At 42.5% G+C, this 17,778-nt stretch overlaps 1 protein-coding gene across 1 annotated transcript in view; it reads right to left on the bottom strand.

The window, feature by feature from the left end:
* Positions 1-16,440, bottom strand: part of LOC149245460 (ricin B-like lectin R40G3) — a 99,384-nt gene extending 82,944 nt beyond the window's left edge. Inside the window, exon 1 of the mRNA XM_089438566.1 lies at positions 16,406-16,440. Coding sequence (XP_089294692.1) covers positions 16,406-16,440 — 35 coding nt within the window. The remainder of the gene's footprint in view (positions 1-16,405) is intronic.
* Between the last annotated feature and the right edge of the window lie 1,338 nt (positions 16,441-17,778).

The raw sequence follows: 17,778 nt of genomic DNA, 5'->3' as shown, positions 1-17,778 counted from the left end.
TTTTGCTGATCCTCTGGATTGTACTATTCTATGTTCTCCCATTCCAAACTCCACACTTGTTTTTCACAAGGATCAATTTGTTGATGGAGTTGGTGTTGAGAAGCCAACCTACGCTATCATTTATGATGAGTATGTGTGGGAATCTGAAGAAGAACCCGCAGTGAAGGATGACCTCCTTCTGTTCGCACCTCATCCAGTTTTCCCTCACATATTTGGTGACTCTGGCATTGTTAATTTTCCATGTGAGAATTCATTCCCAAATGCATTCTGATTATTCTCAGAATACAACGGATGTCAGTTTGTTATTAGATAGCCGACAGGACACATCTATGTTTGCAAATCCACTCAATATTTCATCTGTCATTTCCAGAAATGCAGAGGGTGAACATTCTTTCTTCTCATCGACCCCTCTATATGATTCATTAGATCATGAGGATGCTGCTGAAATTTTCAAATATTCTGATTGTGGTTGTCATGATCTCTTTTCTCCTTCAATCAATCATGATGTTGATTCATTCGTTGTTGATCTTTCTAAGCCACCTATCTTCGATAATCTACCAGCTGATGAAGTGGAAACCCCACAAGCTGTCAAGGCACTTCAGTCAAAGCTGATGGTTATGTTAGGACCTCGCTGTATTGAGGTCGATTCTACTTCAGATCAAAAATCTGTTGAAACATCTAGGGCTCCTCATCACTCTCCTATTTACATTGAAGATCAATCTAGTTCACGGAATTCACATCCTCCACCTAAATCACATGATCTTATTGCACATGCATTGGAGGAATCATACACAACGAGCACTCTTGCTAAACGTAAGTTGTCTTTCTTTCTCATATTTGCTCATTTTTCACAGTCAAAAGAGTGTTCATGTTTGTCGTCTATGCACAATGTGATGCATAACCATGATACATCCATAGAATTCTTATCTTTTGCTTTTATTATTTTCTTTTCTGTGGAAATTTTTAAACTTGGAGTGTGTTAGTATTCACTGTTATATCTTTCTTTTTCGCTGGTCTACACATTTTCTTTCTCGTAAACCATGCCTTCACCAACATGGGTCAACCAATGCATCAATGGCTTCATTAGAAATGCCACTTTACGTGAAGATGCCCATGCACTGTTTAGTTTAGGAGTATGAGTAATGGTTTGATTTCTTGTTTTTATTGTTTGCATGCATTCTTTGTTTACTTTACTTTTTTTCTGGCTTTTCTTTCTTGCTTTGTTTTCATTTATTTCTGTCCTTTGCTTTCTTGTATGTTTCCTTGTTTTGCACCCATAGGTTTAGCTCGCATGAAACCTTGTGTGGTTCTCGAGAGAAGCAAGGTAAAGTACAGGAGGACTTGTACAACTACCAACACTTGGTTATCTGTTGTCCTCTCTCTTTATGAAGAGCTTGTTGTCTTCATTCGATGATACCCTGATGGAAAATACATTCTCTTCAGAGTGAGTCTTGGTGAAAACACAATGCATGCACTTTAATTAGTGCCACTTACTCTAATCGGTTCCTTTGGTTTAACCCTTGTCAACTCAGTCAAGTAGAGTAAGGTGAGGGGGAAAACCTTAACAGGTATTGTCAGATGTATATATAAAATACTTCTCTGAAGGAAAAACCTCTTCTGCTCTCAATAAGTCAGGATCCCTCTTCCGCCGTTGAAATAAATAAGTGCCTATGCATAGTTCTTTGAAAAAAGGAAAAAGAAAAGGAAAGTGAAACAATAAATAAGGTGAAAGAAGAGAAAAGATTCATGTGCAAATAGGTGATGCAAGTAACTCCACCAGGGTAATAACTAGGCTAGCTGGTAGCAAAGCGATGCTTGTGTTCCTGTGTGACTTCATCAGGGTACTATCCAAGGCTGCTGGCAGCGGAGCAACACCAGAGATGAAACTAAAACTTTGACATCTTTATTACTTGTGCGCCAATATACCCCTCATCCCCAATTGAAACAACTCAGCTGACTTGGATTGGTATGTGTGTTGAGCGATCAAGAGAATGGTAGAGACTATATCTTTAACTCAAGCTTAGTGTTGAAGCCATGACAATCGAATAATCAAACAATACTTCTGGAGGAGTTAGGTTCGCTTTTCACGAACAAGGTCCATATAGAGAGCTGGAGTTCTACTAGTGTGTCGCCAATGCTATAGCGGCTATAACCAACCTCCAAAATTTTCCCTTCACTTCATTTTGGAGCCTCCCTCCTCGAAATCATAGTAGCTATCCTGCACTGATCAGGAACTTGTGTTTATTTGTTTTCATGTTACACTTAACAACTTGTGTTCACTCACTTGTCTCGTCCGTCAACCACAAGCTGACCCAACACTTGGTTCACATTCGGTCAATGGGTTGTTGGGAAAAACTATGAAAAACTAGAGGGAAGTCTGTCTTCCACTCAAGAATTGTGCATAGCAGTCTAGCAACTTCCCTACACTCAAAAATTGTGCAGAACATGCCAGTTGCATTGCTCTCCAAAAATGTGCAGAGCAGGTCAACCAACACTGCTCTCCAGAAATGCGCAGAGCAGGCCAGCCGACCCTGCTCTCCATAAATGTGTAGAGAAGGCCAAGCCAGTTGCATTTCTCTCCAGAAATGTGCAGAGTAGGCCAGGACAACTGTAAAAATTTCTAGAAATGCACAGAACTGGCCCATAACACTGTTCTAGAAAAATGCGTAGAACTGGCCAACAACACTGCTCTAGAAAATTGTGCAAGGCTGGTGTTCGAATTTAAACAGGAACACAAAAAATTATAGATATAGGCATAAATATAGAGATGCAATAGAAATAACACTTCATTTCATTAATATCAGATACTAAAATATGCTTACAAACAGAATGGAAATAAGACTAGTTCGAGCGATGGTAGCTTATCTCTGAGAAGAGATGTGGAAGCTACATGCCTATGAACTATGTTACAATGAGGCTTGAGGGCCTATTTATTATTGAGAAATAATGAAAAACCACAAACATTCAAAAACCTAAACCTAGGAGATGAAACGCCAAACTATGGGCCCCGTTGGGGTAAATTTGTACCAACTTCCCAGGGTCGTAACTTTGGCATACGTTCTATGTTTGATGCACACAATACCTTGTTAGAAAGATATATCTGAGGACTACAAATTTTGATAGAAAATAATATATTGAGACTAATTTTCTCCACCAATTATTTTCCAAAGAAACATCATTTAGGGCCTCAAAACAACTCTGGAATTTTTGGACCCGAAAAACTGCCAAAATAGCAAACAGTGATACAATTAGGGAAACTGGAAAATTGAAAGAAACAATGGTGGGGGTACAAGTGGAATAGGAGGGTGGCCACCAATATCCACCTGGATCATTTGTGCACCCTTATGAAGTGAGTATCTCTAATTCAAGCCCAACAAGTATTTGAAATCATTTTCCTATGAGGAAATTGGAATAACAAGGGTCGAACCACTATCATGGGAAACAAAAATTTAGCGAGATGGGTTGTTGAATATGCTATATATTCTACAATTTGGGTGCAACATTATCAATACAATTTGTGTGCACCAGCTGTTAATGTTCATGCATATGGATGTCTATGGCTAGGGGTGTGGATCCCCATTGATGATATATTGATTAGAAGGATATGTGTGCTTCCCTACCAAGGACCGAACCCCGCCAATGCATTCGTCGTAGAATATCACAAGAAAAAGTTGGCTGAGATGATGAAGGAGTATAATCTGATTATGAAGTCTAGGGGATTTCTCATCATCTCAGTTAATGATCTAGTTGTTCACTTTTCCGCGCACATTTTGGCCTGGAAATAATGAGAAAGTGTCAGGAAGACGAGGTACCCACACCGATTGTATCATTGATTGTGTAGTGCAGCAAGGGTGTCTAGTGTGACTGGGCAAGGTATTTGTGCCAGGAACTTTTGGATGACTTCCAGGAGGCACAAGAAGAGGGAAAGAAATTCCACTATGCATGGTTATTTCTCTGGATAGTATTGAGTTGTAGCGGCTACAACCACCCTCCAAAATTTTACCTTCACTTCATTTTGGAGCCTCCCTCCTTAAAATAATAATAGTTATCCTACACTGATCTGGTACTTTTGTTTATTTATTTTCATCTAACAATTAACATCTTGTGTTCACTCACTTCTCCCGTTGGTCAACCACATGCCGACCCAACAATTGATTCACATCCGGTCAATGGGCTGTCAGGTAAAACTGCACAAACCTAGAGGGAAGTTTTTCTTCCACTCAGGAATTGCACAGAGTAGCCCAGCAGTTGCCCTGCACTCAAAAATTGTGCAGAGCAGGCCAGCTACACTGCTCTCCAGAAATGCGTAGAGCAGGCCAACCGACACTGCTCTCCAGAAATGTGCAGAGGAGGCTAGCTGACACTACTCTCCATAAATGCGCAGAGCAGGTGAGGCTAGCTACACTTCTCTCCAGAAATGCGTAGAACTGGCTAGCAACACTGCTCTGGAAAAATGCGTAGAATTGACCAACAACATTGCTCTGGAAAATTGCGTAGTGATGGCTTGCCAACCAGGGCCATTCATCCCAGAAAAAATGCAAAAGTTTTCCCTCAGTGGCTGTTTGTCGCATGTGCTGTTAGATTGCCCAGTTCCCTCTAGAACTACGCAATCATACCTTGCATGTCGGGGATATTTTACCTAAAAATCAAAATGAAAAAAGCAAAAAAGCACCCCTAGATTTTAGGGATCTATTTTTAACAACATAGATTACATGCAAAGTTTATTTTAGAAACTCCCCGCTAAGTGTCGTTTTTTCCTAGATTTGTAGCATGCACGTCATAAACCCTAATTTCGCCAAAGCTATTTAAACAATGCCTTAGAGATCATTCTTCACATTTGATCTTGGAGCTCTAGAATTCCCAAGTCATCTAAGAATCTTCGTCACAGTCGGCACAACTTTTCTAGGTAATTTTTTCTTTTCATGCCTTTTACTGCTTTTTCTATAGCTTTTTATTTTTCGGCTTGTATGAGTGTTGTTTCCTTTGTTTTACTGAACGACCACTTGAATTTCAATGTTTTTTAACTTGTAGAAGTGTTGTTTCAAGTTTTTCATTACCTTTCCTTAGTGTCACATGAAAAACATTGTTTCCGCACTTACAGTTATAGTTGCGGCGATTCTCTTCATGAGCTTCTTGGTTTTGCTGTTTGATTGATTTTTGAACTTTCCTGAATTGCATGCATGTATATTCTCTCAGATTTGCACCAAATTTTCACACACGCTCAGTCCTTCGTGTTATCAGGTCTCCATTGTGCAAATCCGGGTTGTCCTGGCCCAGATCTAATTTCTCCCATCATGCTCTACACATTCCTAGCAGTCAAGGCTCTGCCTTGCCTCCAGGAATTGTGCAGAGGCTACCCACACTAGCTTCTAGTTGTGCTCTGCAAAATCCTAGGAGGCAGTCCTTAGTGCTGCCCATTGGAACTATGCAATGTGCAGTTCCTTCCAGCAACCCAGCCTGACTGTTCAGTGCATTGCACAGTTTCAGTCAGTAGTGAGCCTCGCTAAACTTTGCATTACACATTTACAGTCAGTAGTGAGCCTCACTAGAATCTGCAACTGTGCAATTTGCATTTGCAGCTGACAGTCTCCCAGCCTCCCGAAGTCGATGCTACACAATATTTCCCAACAATTACCAATTTGTTTCCCGATTGATTCTTGAGTTTCTTGATGTTTTGTAGCTGACATTGTCTTGTTGTGAGTGTCTTCTCTGCCTCCAGGTACCATAGGTTTTGAGCAGCTTCTCAGCAGTACAAGTATCATGGCCTCCAAGAGAATTGGATCACAAGACACAGTTGAAAGAAACACTGGGCCGATGTGGTTGAGCAGGGGTCTATGAGCTTGCCTGTGTACACAGACACACACCTATTCGTTGAGAAATACATTAAGGTCACATGGCAAGACATCAACACTATATTCATAGGCAGCTTTGAGGAGAATCTGGAGGACCGACAGGTCTATGTCAAAATATTCATAACTCAGGATTATACAAGGTTGCATGCAAGTTTCCTATATTCCCATGCATAGATGTGATCCACTAGATTGTCTCACACACTGATCTTGAGATGATGATACTGAGCAATGCTAGTGGAATAAATCTTGCTTCCTTCAGGATGGAATATTATCAACATATGTTCCATTTTCCACCGTCGGTGACGAGGATGGATGCACCGTTCTACACTTCGAACAAAAATACAAATACAAGAGACATCTTGAAGCGTTGAGTAAGGGAGCCAACAAAGTTCAAGATGGCACCCAACTAGATATACAAGACGAAGACACTTAGGAAGGCTTACCAATTCTTGGTCATCTTTGCATGTCGCTTGTATGGCGAAAGGAGTATGGAGACCTTCATGCGGAGTTGGGTTTCTATGTTGGATTAGGTGGTAAGTGAAGGAAAATCATTCAACTGGTCTGACATGTTGGCTCTCTAGTTGAAAGTGCATGTATCCAATGCCCGAAATTTGCCCAAGGATCAACAAGTAATATTCCTCATGTCTTCCTACCTGCTCGATGCGATCTATTCCCTTCAATAGTTTCCTGGCATGGGTCGAGCATGGACACCTTTAGAGAATGTTGTGAATGTATGTTGAAAGTTGCTCTCTGACTGCAGCTACGAGGAGTTATGGATAGACTATCCGACTATTTCATAACCCCTCTATACACGATGATCTTTGAACAAGATCCACCTTGCATGTCCCAGGCAACAATGGAGGCATTGTTGAACATTGCAGATTGGTACGCCTCACCTGATGGTACCTTCATCAGGATGTACAACATGAAGAATGCTCTACGTGTGTTGTCAAGGTTTGCTGGTCATGCAGGAGGTTGCATACCACATCTCGTCAGGGTTATCAGCTGGATTGAACATGAAGAAGAAGGCACCATGGCCTATGGTTCCTTTGCGAATTGGGTTGTATGCGATTCAGATCTTGAAATAAGTGGATGCCGAGGTCGAGGAATTAAAGAAGTTAAGTTCGGCACCAAGAGTTTCAATCTATACGATCCAAATGGATTATGCAGGGACCATTGTGAAAGAATGTACTATTCTTGGTTCCATGGGACATGTAATTGGCCAGAGGAAGATCAATGGAGATATTGTTACAACTCCTCTAGGCTCAATGAACCAGTCAGCATGGAAGTAGAGTGGTTAGTAGTGCTCAAGGAAGCAACACCACAGGGAGTAGCAACAACAAGCAGCAAACCTGTGCAAGATAAAGGCAAGAGGAAGATTTCCGAAAGCACAGAGACAGAGAAAATATATAGGTTTAAGGAAGACCCACTTGTGGAGAAAGTAACTTTGGAGATAGATGCAAAGAGGCGACATCGCGACCTAAAAATAACGCATAGAAAGACAGAGAAGTAAATACTGGAAGAAGTAAAGAGGAAGTTGTAGAAAGTACAACAAAGTCTCAAAGAAGAACAAGCGTTGTGTAGAAGAGAGAAGGAAGCGTAGCATGAACAAGAACATAACAGGAATAGGAAGAAGTGCAAGGAGGGCCAGATGAAAAGTTGAGTCCTCAAAATCTATTTTGAATCCCTGCACATCTATCATGTCTTATGTTACAGTTCACCCTTCGAGATGTATGCCTTATGGAAATGTGTTTGAAATATCGAGGGATTTTTGGGATGACTTGTCAAAATACACATATGAAGGTGAAGGCAGAACAACTTGGCCTAGGCATAGAGATGCTTTTGAGGATCCCTATGATACCTTGGAAGACCTTGAGGATTATGTGGCTTGCTTGCTATTCGCATTCATGCTTCGAGGGCACCCATTGCAATGGTGTGTCACACTGGCCGATAGATTTATTCATTCTTTCAATCACTTTGTTGAAGAGATAGACCATGATTTCCATCACTTTGACTGTGAATCACTTTAAAAAAAAAATCTAGAATTATGGAAAACCCTTGATGAATCCTTTTTGCAATTTTGGGATCGCTTTCATAATCTCGCATTTCAATTCCCAGAGAATGAAATTGATTGGAAATTTCTTCATGAAAGATTTCAATACCTTCTTCACATATTTGAAAATCCACAAGTGTTGGAATCATTCAAACCCATCCTAGCCTACCGCGGTGTTAGAGCTTCTAAATGCAAGGTGGGGAAGGTTTCTATCACAAGTGACTGTCCATCCTCATCTCATCAAACAACTTTGCCCTGTAGTGTGAGGCGGGAGAAGGTGTGCATCTATCTGTTGAACCATCACATCATCCCACCATACTTGCTCTTGATTTATGTGCAAATTTTGGTGTGCAAGATTGTTTCTTGTCATGTGAATTTGTTTCCTTAACCTCCGTCCCCGTGTTCTTTTGATCCTTCGAATTGTATTGTGTTGTGTTCTCCCGTTCTAGACTCCACAGTTGTTGTTCACGAGGTTTAAGTCATCGATGGAGTTGGTGTTGAGCAACCAATCTGTGTTATCATTTATGATGAGTATGCGTGGGAATCTGAAGAAGAAACCGCGGTGAAGGATGACCTCCTTTTGTCTACAACTCTTCTTGTTTTCCTTGAGATATTTGGTGATTCTACCATTGTTAATTTTCTATTTGATAATTCATTACTAGATGCATCTACTTTCGATCATTCACAAAATACACTGGATGTCAGTTTGTCATTTCATAGTGGAGAGGACACATTTGTGTTTGAAAATTATTGGGACACGGTCCCCCACGGTGAAGTTTTGGGGTTGAAAGCCCAAGTTTTTGTATATAAAGAGTAAGGTCTCTGCAAGATGTGGTTAGAGAGCGCATAGATGTAAAGTGTCACAAAGGGATTTTACCCTTCTTCTATGTAAGATGTGTCCCCTTTAGAAGATCTACCCATGGTCCACAGACCATGGGATTGTATAAAAAAGGAAAGTCTTAGAAGAGTCTAAGGTACTTTTTTAGTAGCGAATGATATGGATGTAATGGGTCAGTAGAAGTGAAGAGAGAAGAATCTTAGAGTAGAAGAGTGGCTCTGCAGCTATGTGGATGGAGGCCTAGAGTAGAGTCTGCAACTGAGTGCACAGACCCTTGCAGCTGAATGCGCAGGGTAGTCTGGAGTTTGTAAGAAAATATGAAGCATCAATAAAGAGACTGTTTTGGAAATATCTGTGTTTTATCCATTTAATTCTATTATGAATGAATGTGCTTATGTTACGATGAATATTGGGTTTATGATTTAATACTGTATTGATGTGTGATTTTGCATGGTTTACATTGTTATATGAATGCAAGTAATAATATCTCTTTATGTGAAGAATATCTTAATGCATGCTAAAGATATCAGACACTTAAGCCGATCTGGGTAATAACAGACTTACGAGTGATTACAAAGGTGTGTAAGTGATTGGTTTTCCTGTTTAGGGTCCGTGAAAGATAGTTGTAGACCTTCATGAAGGTCTAAGTCTGATTAAGAGACGTATATCGATAAGCCCTAAAGGGCTTATCTATCTATGTGAAGGTAGAGTTAGGGCATAAAACAACATCATAACCATCTCTAGGTGTGGAAACTTGGTTCCAACATCCCCCGATACTGCTTTAGGTGAGACATCAGTTTGCGCTCCACGGATTGATGCCAAAAGGGCCAGTAGTGTAGGGATTTGTTTGGCAAACTTAACTTTGAACCTGGGTCAGTACCAACTAAGCCAACAAATGGTTCTGTTGCCAGGACAGGGATCTGTATAAAGATATGTGTGATGTCGCATCACTAAACTCCAACTAAGAGGGAAATTGAGGATTGGTTGGATAGAAAGATCCACGAAAATAGAAATTTGTGATTGACGAAAGAATAGTGGCTAGACAAGTATTTGTACATAGAGATACACAAAATTTTCTTCTGTTCCTTCCCAGTCGAATTATATGAGTGGATTGTTAAATTGGCAGACAACCAAGGAAGGTGGAGGCTTGGTGAACCAATAGTTTGGACCTCGGAGTTAGTGCGAAAGTTGGAAGCCTCTGAAGATAAGATCGTGCACACTGTCGATCAATGTCTTGGTTGTATCCTTGGAGGGTTTTTGATAGAGTTCGCAGTCGATACCTTGGTTAGCTACCACGAAGCAGAATGATGCTTCTTCGAGGGAATGCAAGGTAATTATTTGAGATCTATGAATACTTGGATTAAAATTATCTTGTGTGAAAAGCGGGTTATGTAATTACCTTGATGTTTGGAGCTACGTGAAGTGGAAATTTATTCAGGGATAGAAGGGAACAAGACCAATATAGCTCGCTAATTGAGCCTCCTCTGGGTGATGACAAAGAGGCAGCATAGGCCTCTTCGCAAAGTGCTATCTAGTTAATAAGGTGAGGGTTCCCGTGAATACCCCATCCACCCACACCACCTCCATCTTCACCTCCACCGCATACACCTTCTCCCACACTGCCACTACCTCTACCACTGTTCAATATGGAGAATTCAGTAAAATTGTCCGTTTTCAAGGGCTTTGGGAATGAGGACCCTGACCAATTTTGGTTCGTTACGAAGGATGTCTGGGAAGCCTAGGGCATTGCAGATGATCAAATAAGGAAAGAAATGTTGGTTACTACTTTACAAGAACACGCACTAACGTGATACATTAAGTACTGCACTAACAACTTGACGGCTGCATTGGCAGATATCCAGACTATGCTGAATAAGGAATTTAGTAGGCCCAAATCTGAAGCACAATCGATCGTTGGATTCAAGGAGATCATGATGAAGTCTGGTGAGACACCTTGGGAGCTAGATCAGAGATTGGTGGGCTCCAGTATTGTAGCAATAATGCTACAACTCCTGGAGCTTCCTATCTCTAATTTTATCAACCCGGTAGTTCGTAACAAACTTGGAAGCGACGGTGCTGTATGCACAAGTAATAGCTCTTGTCGCAGCTGTCACTTGGTCAGCTGGCACAAGTCCACTAGGGCTCAAGCCAACTTCTATATGTTCTCAGAAGAAGCTTTCTAAATGATGGACGAAGGCTATCTCAAAGGAAAGTAACCTACTTTGCAAGAATGAACTGAAAGCCAACCAAAACATGGAAACCCTAGTAAACCCTAATCTGACTAGTTTAACCTCTATGATGCAATAGTGAGAGTGAAAACTTCTAGAAATGATGCCATTACTGCTAGTGATATGAAATGCATGAACTTAAATTACTTCTATTGAAAAGAACATTATTTTTGTATTTTTGCTTAAGTGGTTGGAGTTATTATGATTCTGTTTCTTATTAGGGTTTGACTGTGCAGGGGTAGTGCGAAGGGAAAGAAAGCTTGGGAAAGGTCAAGAGGGCTAGGAGAGGTTCCAGGGGATCCCTAACATCATTCCACAGGAGTCCACAACGTTCAGATGCTTGGCAACCGAGTTTGCAGGGTTCTACAGGATGTCTGCAGGGGATCCTACAGGAAGCTCGGGATTTCTACAAGAAGGCTGCTAACTTCTACAGGATGTGCTATAGTTGGAGTTTTGGGTGATGGAGGAGTGGAGGAGTGGTATGAGTGGATGGGTACGGTGAAGGAGGAGTTTGTGGTGGCTCAGGGACAGAGATATGAGATGAGGAAAGAGTGGGTACAGTTGGTTGGTGGATAGAAGGGAGGAAGCAAGGGAAAGTTAAAAAGATGGAGCTACGTGAGAAGTAGAAGGGTTGGAAGGCTAATGAGCTGAACAGAGGTTGAGCAAGTGGCTTCAAGCGTGGTTGAGAAGAAGAAGAACACGATAAGGTGATGCTATGCAGTGTAAAAGAAACAAATCCTCTATATCTTAGACAAAACCGAGAATTCCATCAACCTATTCTAACTGTGTTATTAACCCAATGAACAACAATGTAAAGTGTGGAGAAAAATCATGCATGGTGTTGGAACGAAGCAGTAGTGCTCAAGAGCAGAATGCATGGATGGATCTACAATTGAAATGACTGTGTGGCAGCTTGCATGAAAGCATAAGACTGCGTTTTTTGGTGGTTGGTACAGCCCACACCCCCAATCTCTAAACAGAGATGGCAGCGAGTGCACTATCAACCTTTTTTGGAGCTCTAATGAATTACAATCCTCCTACTCTAATCTAAGCAACTAAAAGCACTTTAACCATAAACTAATCCTATCAATCACATTAAAGAAATTAAATCAGCAGACTGTGTTTTTTTCAAATGCATGTCAAAGCAAAGAAATAAAGTGCTGAAAGGAAACAAGTAACAATACAAGGAAAAGGAGGTCTATTGCTCTCAGGTTGGGCCCTAACCTGAGAGCTATAGCTCCCTTAAAAACTCAGAATTGAATCCAAAGCTGCCTGCCTTTATTAAATAATCATGAGTCTAACATCATGCCAAAACTGGCTTACAAAGAGCAAAAACCGAGCTGTAGCTCGTGCTTAGAAAGTGCAACAGTAGTTCAAAAGTTCAAAAAGCTCCTATCAAAGGCTACGGCCTTCATATTTATACATAATGAAGATCAAGCTGGCTTCCTCAATTCGTGGAGCTTGGCTGTCCAACTGAAAGTTAGACTGCTGTTCCTGTAGAATCCGTTGGCTGCCTTTAAGCTCAGTGGGAGAGCTGTTGGAGCTCGGAGTTAAGGTGGAAATCACGAGGAAGGTCATAAAGACTGTGGACAACCTCCCTATGAACCCGCAATGCCACCTTTGCTGTCTCCTTGTCTCCATTTGCGTGGTCTTTGCTCTCTTTAATGCCAAAAAACCTGAAATCATCATGTATTAGCCACATAGATATAATGCCTGCCCTTCTTCCTACAAATAACACGAATATACTAAGAAATGAATGCATAAGTGTTAAAAGATGAAGGGTTGAGCAAGGTAAGTAGGCCAAATGAGCCCAAATTGTTACCAAAATTTGGGGCTCATCATCACCCCCCAGCTAAAACATTTGCTCATCCTTGAGCAACTAGTCCAACTCTTCATCCTTCATTGCTTTGACTGCTACCCTTACATCCCAAGCCTCTGTAGTAGTGTCCTCCTTGCTGATATGAAACCCAGCTTTCCTGTTCACCTCTTCCCATTGTTCACTGTCATCCTCTTCTGTGCTGCCTTCAGTCAATCCTAGCAGCAGTGGTGGGCTGAGTTTAAGGCCAATCCAGCTGGCCTGGAGGTTTTGCATGGATTTCTTGTAATGGGCTACTCTTACCAGAGCTTCCCTCATCCGAGTTGGGGTATGGTACTCTCGGATTTTCAAGCTGTATGCCAATGTATTCCATTTGCGTGTGCATGCTTGGACAACATTTTCTCCTAACAGTCTTTCCATGTCTTCAAAATGAGCTATGGATTGGGTTTGTTGATCCATATATCTCAATGAGGCTGTAGGATCGGTGGACAAATGTTGGTGTGCTGAGATGAGTGCCACTGGATCCTCTGGTTCTGCTCGAATGAGCAATGGCTCGTTTACTTCTTGGCTCATGACTGATTTTTCTTCTGCTGCTCTTTGATCCTCATGGTTCAACCATGAAGCGAACGCCATTAATTTCATATCACCCAAGGCAGTATTGGGATCCCAGGAAACTACATTAGGCAAGGCAAAATTGTGGAGGTAGAACTCTGCTAATTTAGCCTTATCCTCTAACGAACTAGTACTGCATAATTCAGAAAATTGCTGTGGGTCTTGGATCTGAGAAATACCTCTTTGTGCCAAGGTATTTATTTGGAACTGCAGCCATTGGTCTTTCAAGTACAAACCATAGGATTTTGCAGGTTGTCTGCACCTTATTGCTTCCATGGCCCAACTGGCCATGCAGGTCAATTGTGCCTCTTTTTGTTGTAGCTGTTGTTTTAAGACTTGCACTTCAATTTTTGCTTGCTGTCCTGCTTCCTGTAGGTGTGTCATTGGCTCCTCAAGACTGGTGGTCAGTTCCTTTCCGTTTTGCTGTTCCTCTGTGGTGTCCTTGGAGGATGTACCTACCCCTTCCCTTAGCTCCTGTAGCTGCAATCTCAGCTTCTGGTTTTCTTCCTGTAGAAACACACGTTGGCAATTAACCACGTGTTTGGCCATGGACAATTCACTTCTGACCTCCTTGAGCTGCTCTTGTAAAGGTCCTATGTCTGCCACACCTTTTGACTTTGCTATCTTCATCCATGTGTGTGTACGGACTCTTTCTTCCTCTAATGCAAAAAACAGAGGCACAGTAAATTTCTGCGGTATGATTTTGCCCGCCTCTAAAAAGGTGTAGTATGAACTCAGACTAGGCGGAGGGCTAGGTTCTGGTATATGTTCTTTTTCTACCTCTTTAGGTGGCTCTACCTCGCCCTCCCTTGGTGGTGATGAGGGTCCTTCTTCTTCCCTCCTCTCTGTTTCCTGTAGTCGGGTCAGAGTTTCCTGTAGAACATTTTCAGCCTCCTGTAGCCAAGCTTTTTCAGTCAACAGGTCTAACCTTTCTTGCCACTTAGTTTTCTTTGGGCTCCCCTTCTCATAGGTGACTGTTATCCTTGAGGGGGACTTTTCCTTGGGCGAAGTAGGGGTATCTTCAATAACAATCGGGCTGCTGGACGGAGGCTGTGGTTTGCCTGTCTTTATTTGGACACTTCTTCGAGCTTTAAAGTATAGAGGGGTCTCCCTCTTTCTTTTCTCTTTTGGCTTAGGTGGCGTGCTGAGGGCGGCAAGCACAGCTGTTGCCTCCCTCTCACGAATATCAGCTTTCTTCTCCTTGGGTTTCACTTTGTCAGGGCTTCCTGTAGAAGACCCTGTTTTAGCAATTTTCGGGCTTCCTATAGAAGACCCTTTTTCAACAGCTTTCGGGCTTCCTGTAGAAGACCCTTTTCCAATAATTTTCGGGCTTCCTGTAGAAGACCCTTTCTCTGTTTTCGGGCTTCCTGTAGAAGCCTGTTTCTGCTTTCCTGTAGACACAGGTGTCACCACCTTGGCTTGCTTCGCTGCATGGGTTTTGCTTTTTGGTTTGGTTGCGGGTGCTGATGAGGTACTTGGACTGATGTGGACCTTCTCAGCTTTGTCCGTTCTGCTCTGCAACCTTTTCTCTCTTGCTGATAAGATGGGTGTGTCAACTTTTTCTTTGTCATCCTTTTTCTCATGCTTCTTCTTTTTCTCTTTCTTCTGCACTGTGGTCGGGGTCTTCTGGCCTATTTCTCTCTTTCCCGCGGCCACTGATTCTTTTTCCTCACTGCTGGAGGAGCCACTTTCCTCGGTCAACATCCTTATGTCTCCATCTCTTGTCAAATTTCTGAATGCTTCCCATGAGAGGGGAACCTTATATGAATGAATTGCATCCTCCACAAGAAGTTTGATCAACCCATGGTGGGCTACCTGATCTGGTATGCCTTCTTTTAACTTTGTGGCACACTCAATTAAAGACTGTAGCAGGAAATAAGGGATGATCAGTTTATTTTCTACAGGAAGATCAATCTGGTGCCTCAATTCGGTGAGCAACCTAAAGTGATACCCGTACACAATGCTAAAACGGCCTTCACAGGTTATATACTTCATGATCTGCAGGCTAACTTCATTCCATGGTGGCAACAGCCTGGTTCTACGCACCCCATTTTTGTCCTCCGAGAATTCCTCCTCAGGTGGAAAGAATTCTTTCTTGGCCTGCTGGCTCAACTTCCTTTCTTCCTTATCCCATGGCAAACCCATTGGAAGTTCAGTAATTCGACTGATATATTGCGGGGTGAGCTTGAGGCTTAGGCCCCTGAAATTCACAGTGGCCAATGTTTTGGATTTCGGCCTCAAAGCTTGTAAAAATTCTTCTGCCACTTCGTCGTCATAACCCTGCAACTTGTCACAAAAGGATATCCATTGTGCTCGTGTGAAGAGCTCCACCACTTCCTGGTTTTCCCTTAACTTTGATGAATCAGTGGGTTCCCGTCTAATAAACCCACCCGACATGATAAAAACTGTGGTTTTAACTAGAGGTGGCGAATGCGAAGGAAATTTAGCTTACTGAGACAGAGCGTAGAATTACGCTTCTGTCATGCACATAATCCACGAAATTTATCCCTGAGGACCTTAACACATTTTAATTATATTGACATCCTGTAGAACGACAGTCTATGCACCGCAGAAAATACTTGCAACAACTTCCTATGACCAGACTGTAGACGACGATTCTGCCACCTTTAAAACCAATTGCATGGAGAGTTCAGGGTTACCTTTTTAATCTGCCACCTTTTTACGTGAGGAACCCGCCTTCCTGTAGAAACAGCGTTCCTGTAGGAGCAGCTTTCCTGTAGGAGCAGCGCGTGATTTCTGGGAAAGACTGCAGTTGGTCTGCGCTCTCGGTGTTGCTTCACAGGCGTTCTGATAGCCAAAGGCTCGGAGTTCCGAACTGCAGAGGGATCCGAATGTTCACTTGAGGTTCAAACGGTGGATGATAAATGCATGCGGGCAATCTAGCCGATTAGATTTGAATCGGCGGAATCCGTGGCGCGGGGGTGAGCTGTCCCCGCCGGACCGTTGGATGACGTTGTTCCATCATTTGTCTGCGAGTTCACTTACTGCCGATCATCCCCCAGCAGATCCGCCGCCGCCATTCTCGTTAGACTCGTTTTTCCCGACGGGATTTTTCTCACGTGCGTGCTGCCCATTCCTTTTGTCACGGCCGCCACCCAAACATCCGACTGGACCATTAACCGGTCGACGTGGCCATTCAAATGACCATACCACCGTTCAACCCATTCACCTCACACTTTGCAAACAATTCAAAGTAAAATTCATGCAATCTGATGGAAGGAAGGGTCGAGACACTTACCTGCGCGGCTGCAACACGATTTTTCGGCTTTTGGATGATGATGAGTGGATCTATCTGCCGCTGATGAATTTGCACAGGCCCGGAGGTTCATGTTTACAGGCTGCCGACGATGGATTGGATGCTTTGGCTGCATGCGCCCGCGTTTCATTGCATATGGCCAGCGCTGTGAATGGTATCCACTCTAGCGGGCTTAACTGTTACAGGACTCCCGCGGGATGTCTTGTAACAGTTCTTCCTCCTTGGGTGCATGCTGCACGACGAAGGATCTGGCCTCACGATCACGCTCCCGGAGCTTCTGGATGACTGGGATGGATATGGTATGAGATATCAGCCTTTGTTTATCTTAAAAATTGCTTTCTCCTTGAAAACTCATCGATCTGCTTTGCTGGTGCAGGTAACTTTGTTGCATGTCGACAAGGATGGTGGAACAAGGTGACAACAGTAGCTCGCATGCGTCCAAACCGATCCTTAGCCGTTAGATCTCCTCATAAAATGAATTCTGGCCCGTCCTGAACTTCTACAGGAAGTTTCCTGTAGAAATACAGAGCTTCCTATAGAAAGTTTGCGTTTCCTGTAGAAAGTCTGCACCTTCCTGTAGAAGGTCTGCATCTTCTTGTAGAAGACTCAAGCCATGATGAAATTGTGCACATACCTTGGAGGAACTGAATATTCTTGGAGGAGGTGCTGGTGAGGTCTCCTTGCAGTATCATAAGGATCCTTGGCTCTGAGTTGAGAGGCTCCCTCTCCTCCATAGAACACCTGCAATCTGCATGCAATTTCACATTATAAACTTGATGTCTTTGTCTTTCTTGCTTATTGTTTTTTTCTCTTTTTTTATTTTTTTTTTCTTTCTTTTTTTTGAAAGATAACAGGGACGCCTCAATGAGGTTTTCACCCTTGCCATCTGCCCTGAGCGCCTCAGAGAGGTTTTCACTCAAGGATCTTTTTCAATTTTTTTTTTTTTTTTTGAAAGACAATAGGGGCGCCTCAATGAGGTTTTCACCCCTACCAGCTGCCTTGGGCGCCTCAGAGAGGTTTTCACCCAAGAATCTTTATTATTTATTATTTATTTATTTATTTTTATTTTTTAGATTTTTCAGGGTATGCCCAAAACAGAGGC

The sequence above is a fragment of the Pinus tabuliformis genome, chromosome 7 (genome assembly GCF_031772625.1).
Source record: "Pinus tabuliformis cultivar Carrire ecotype Pingquan chromosome 7, CPIR1, whole genome shotgun sequence".
NCBI classification, from domain to species: domain Eukaryota; kingdom Viridiplantae; phylum Streptophyta; class Pinopsida; order Pinales; family Pinaceae; genus Pinus; species Pinus tabuliformis.
This window is presented reverse-complemented; position numbering and strand designations above follow the sequence as displayed.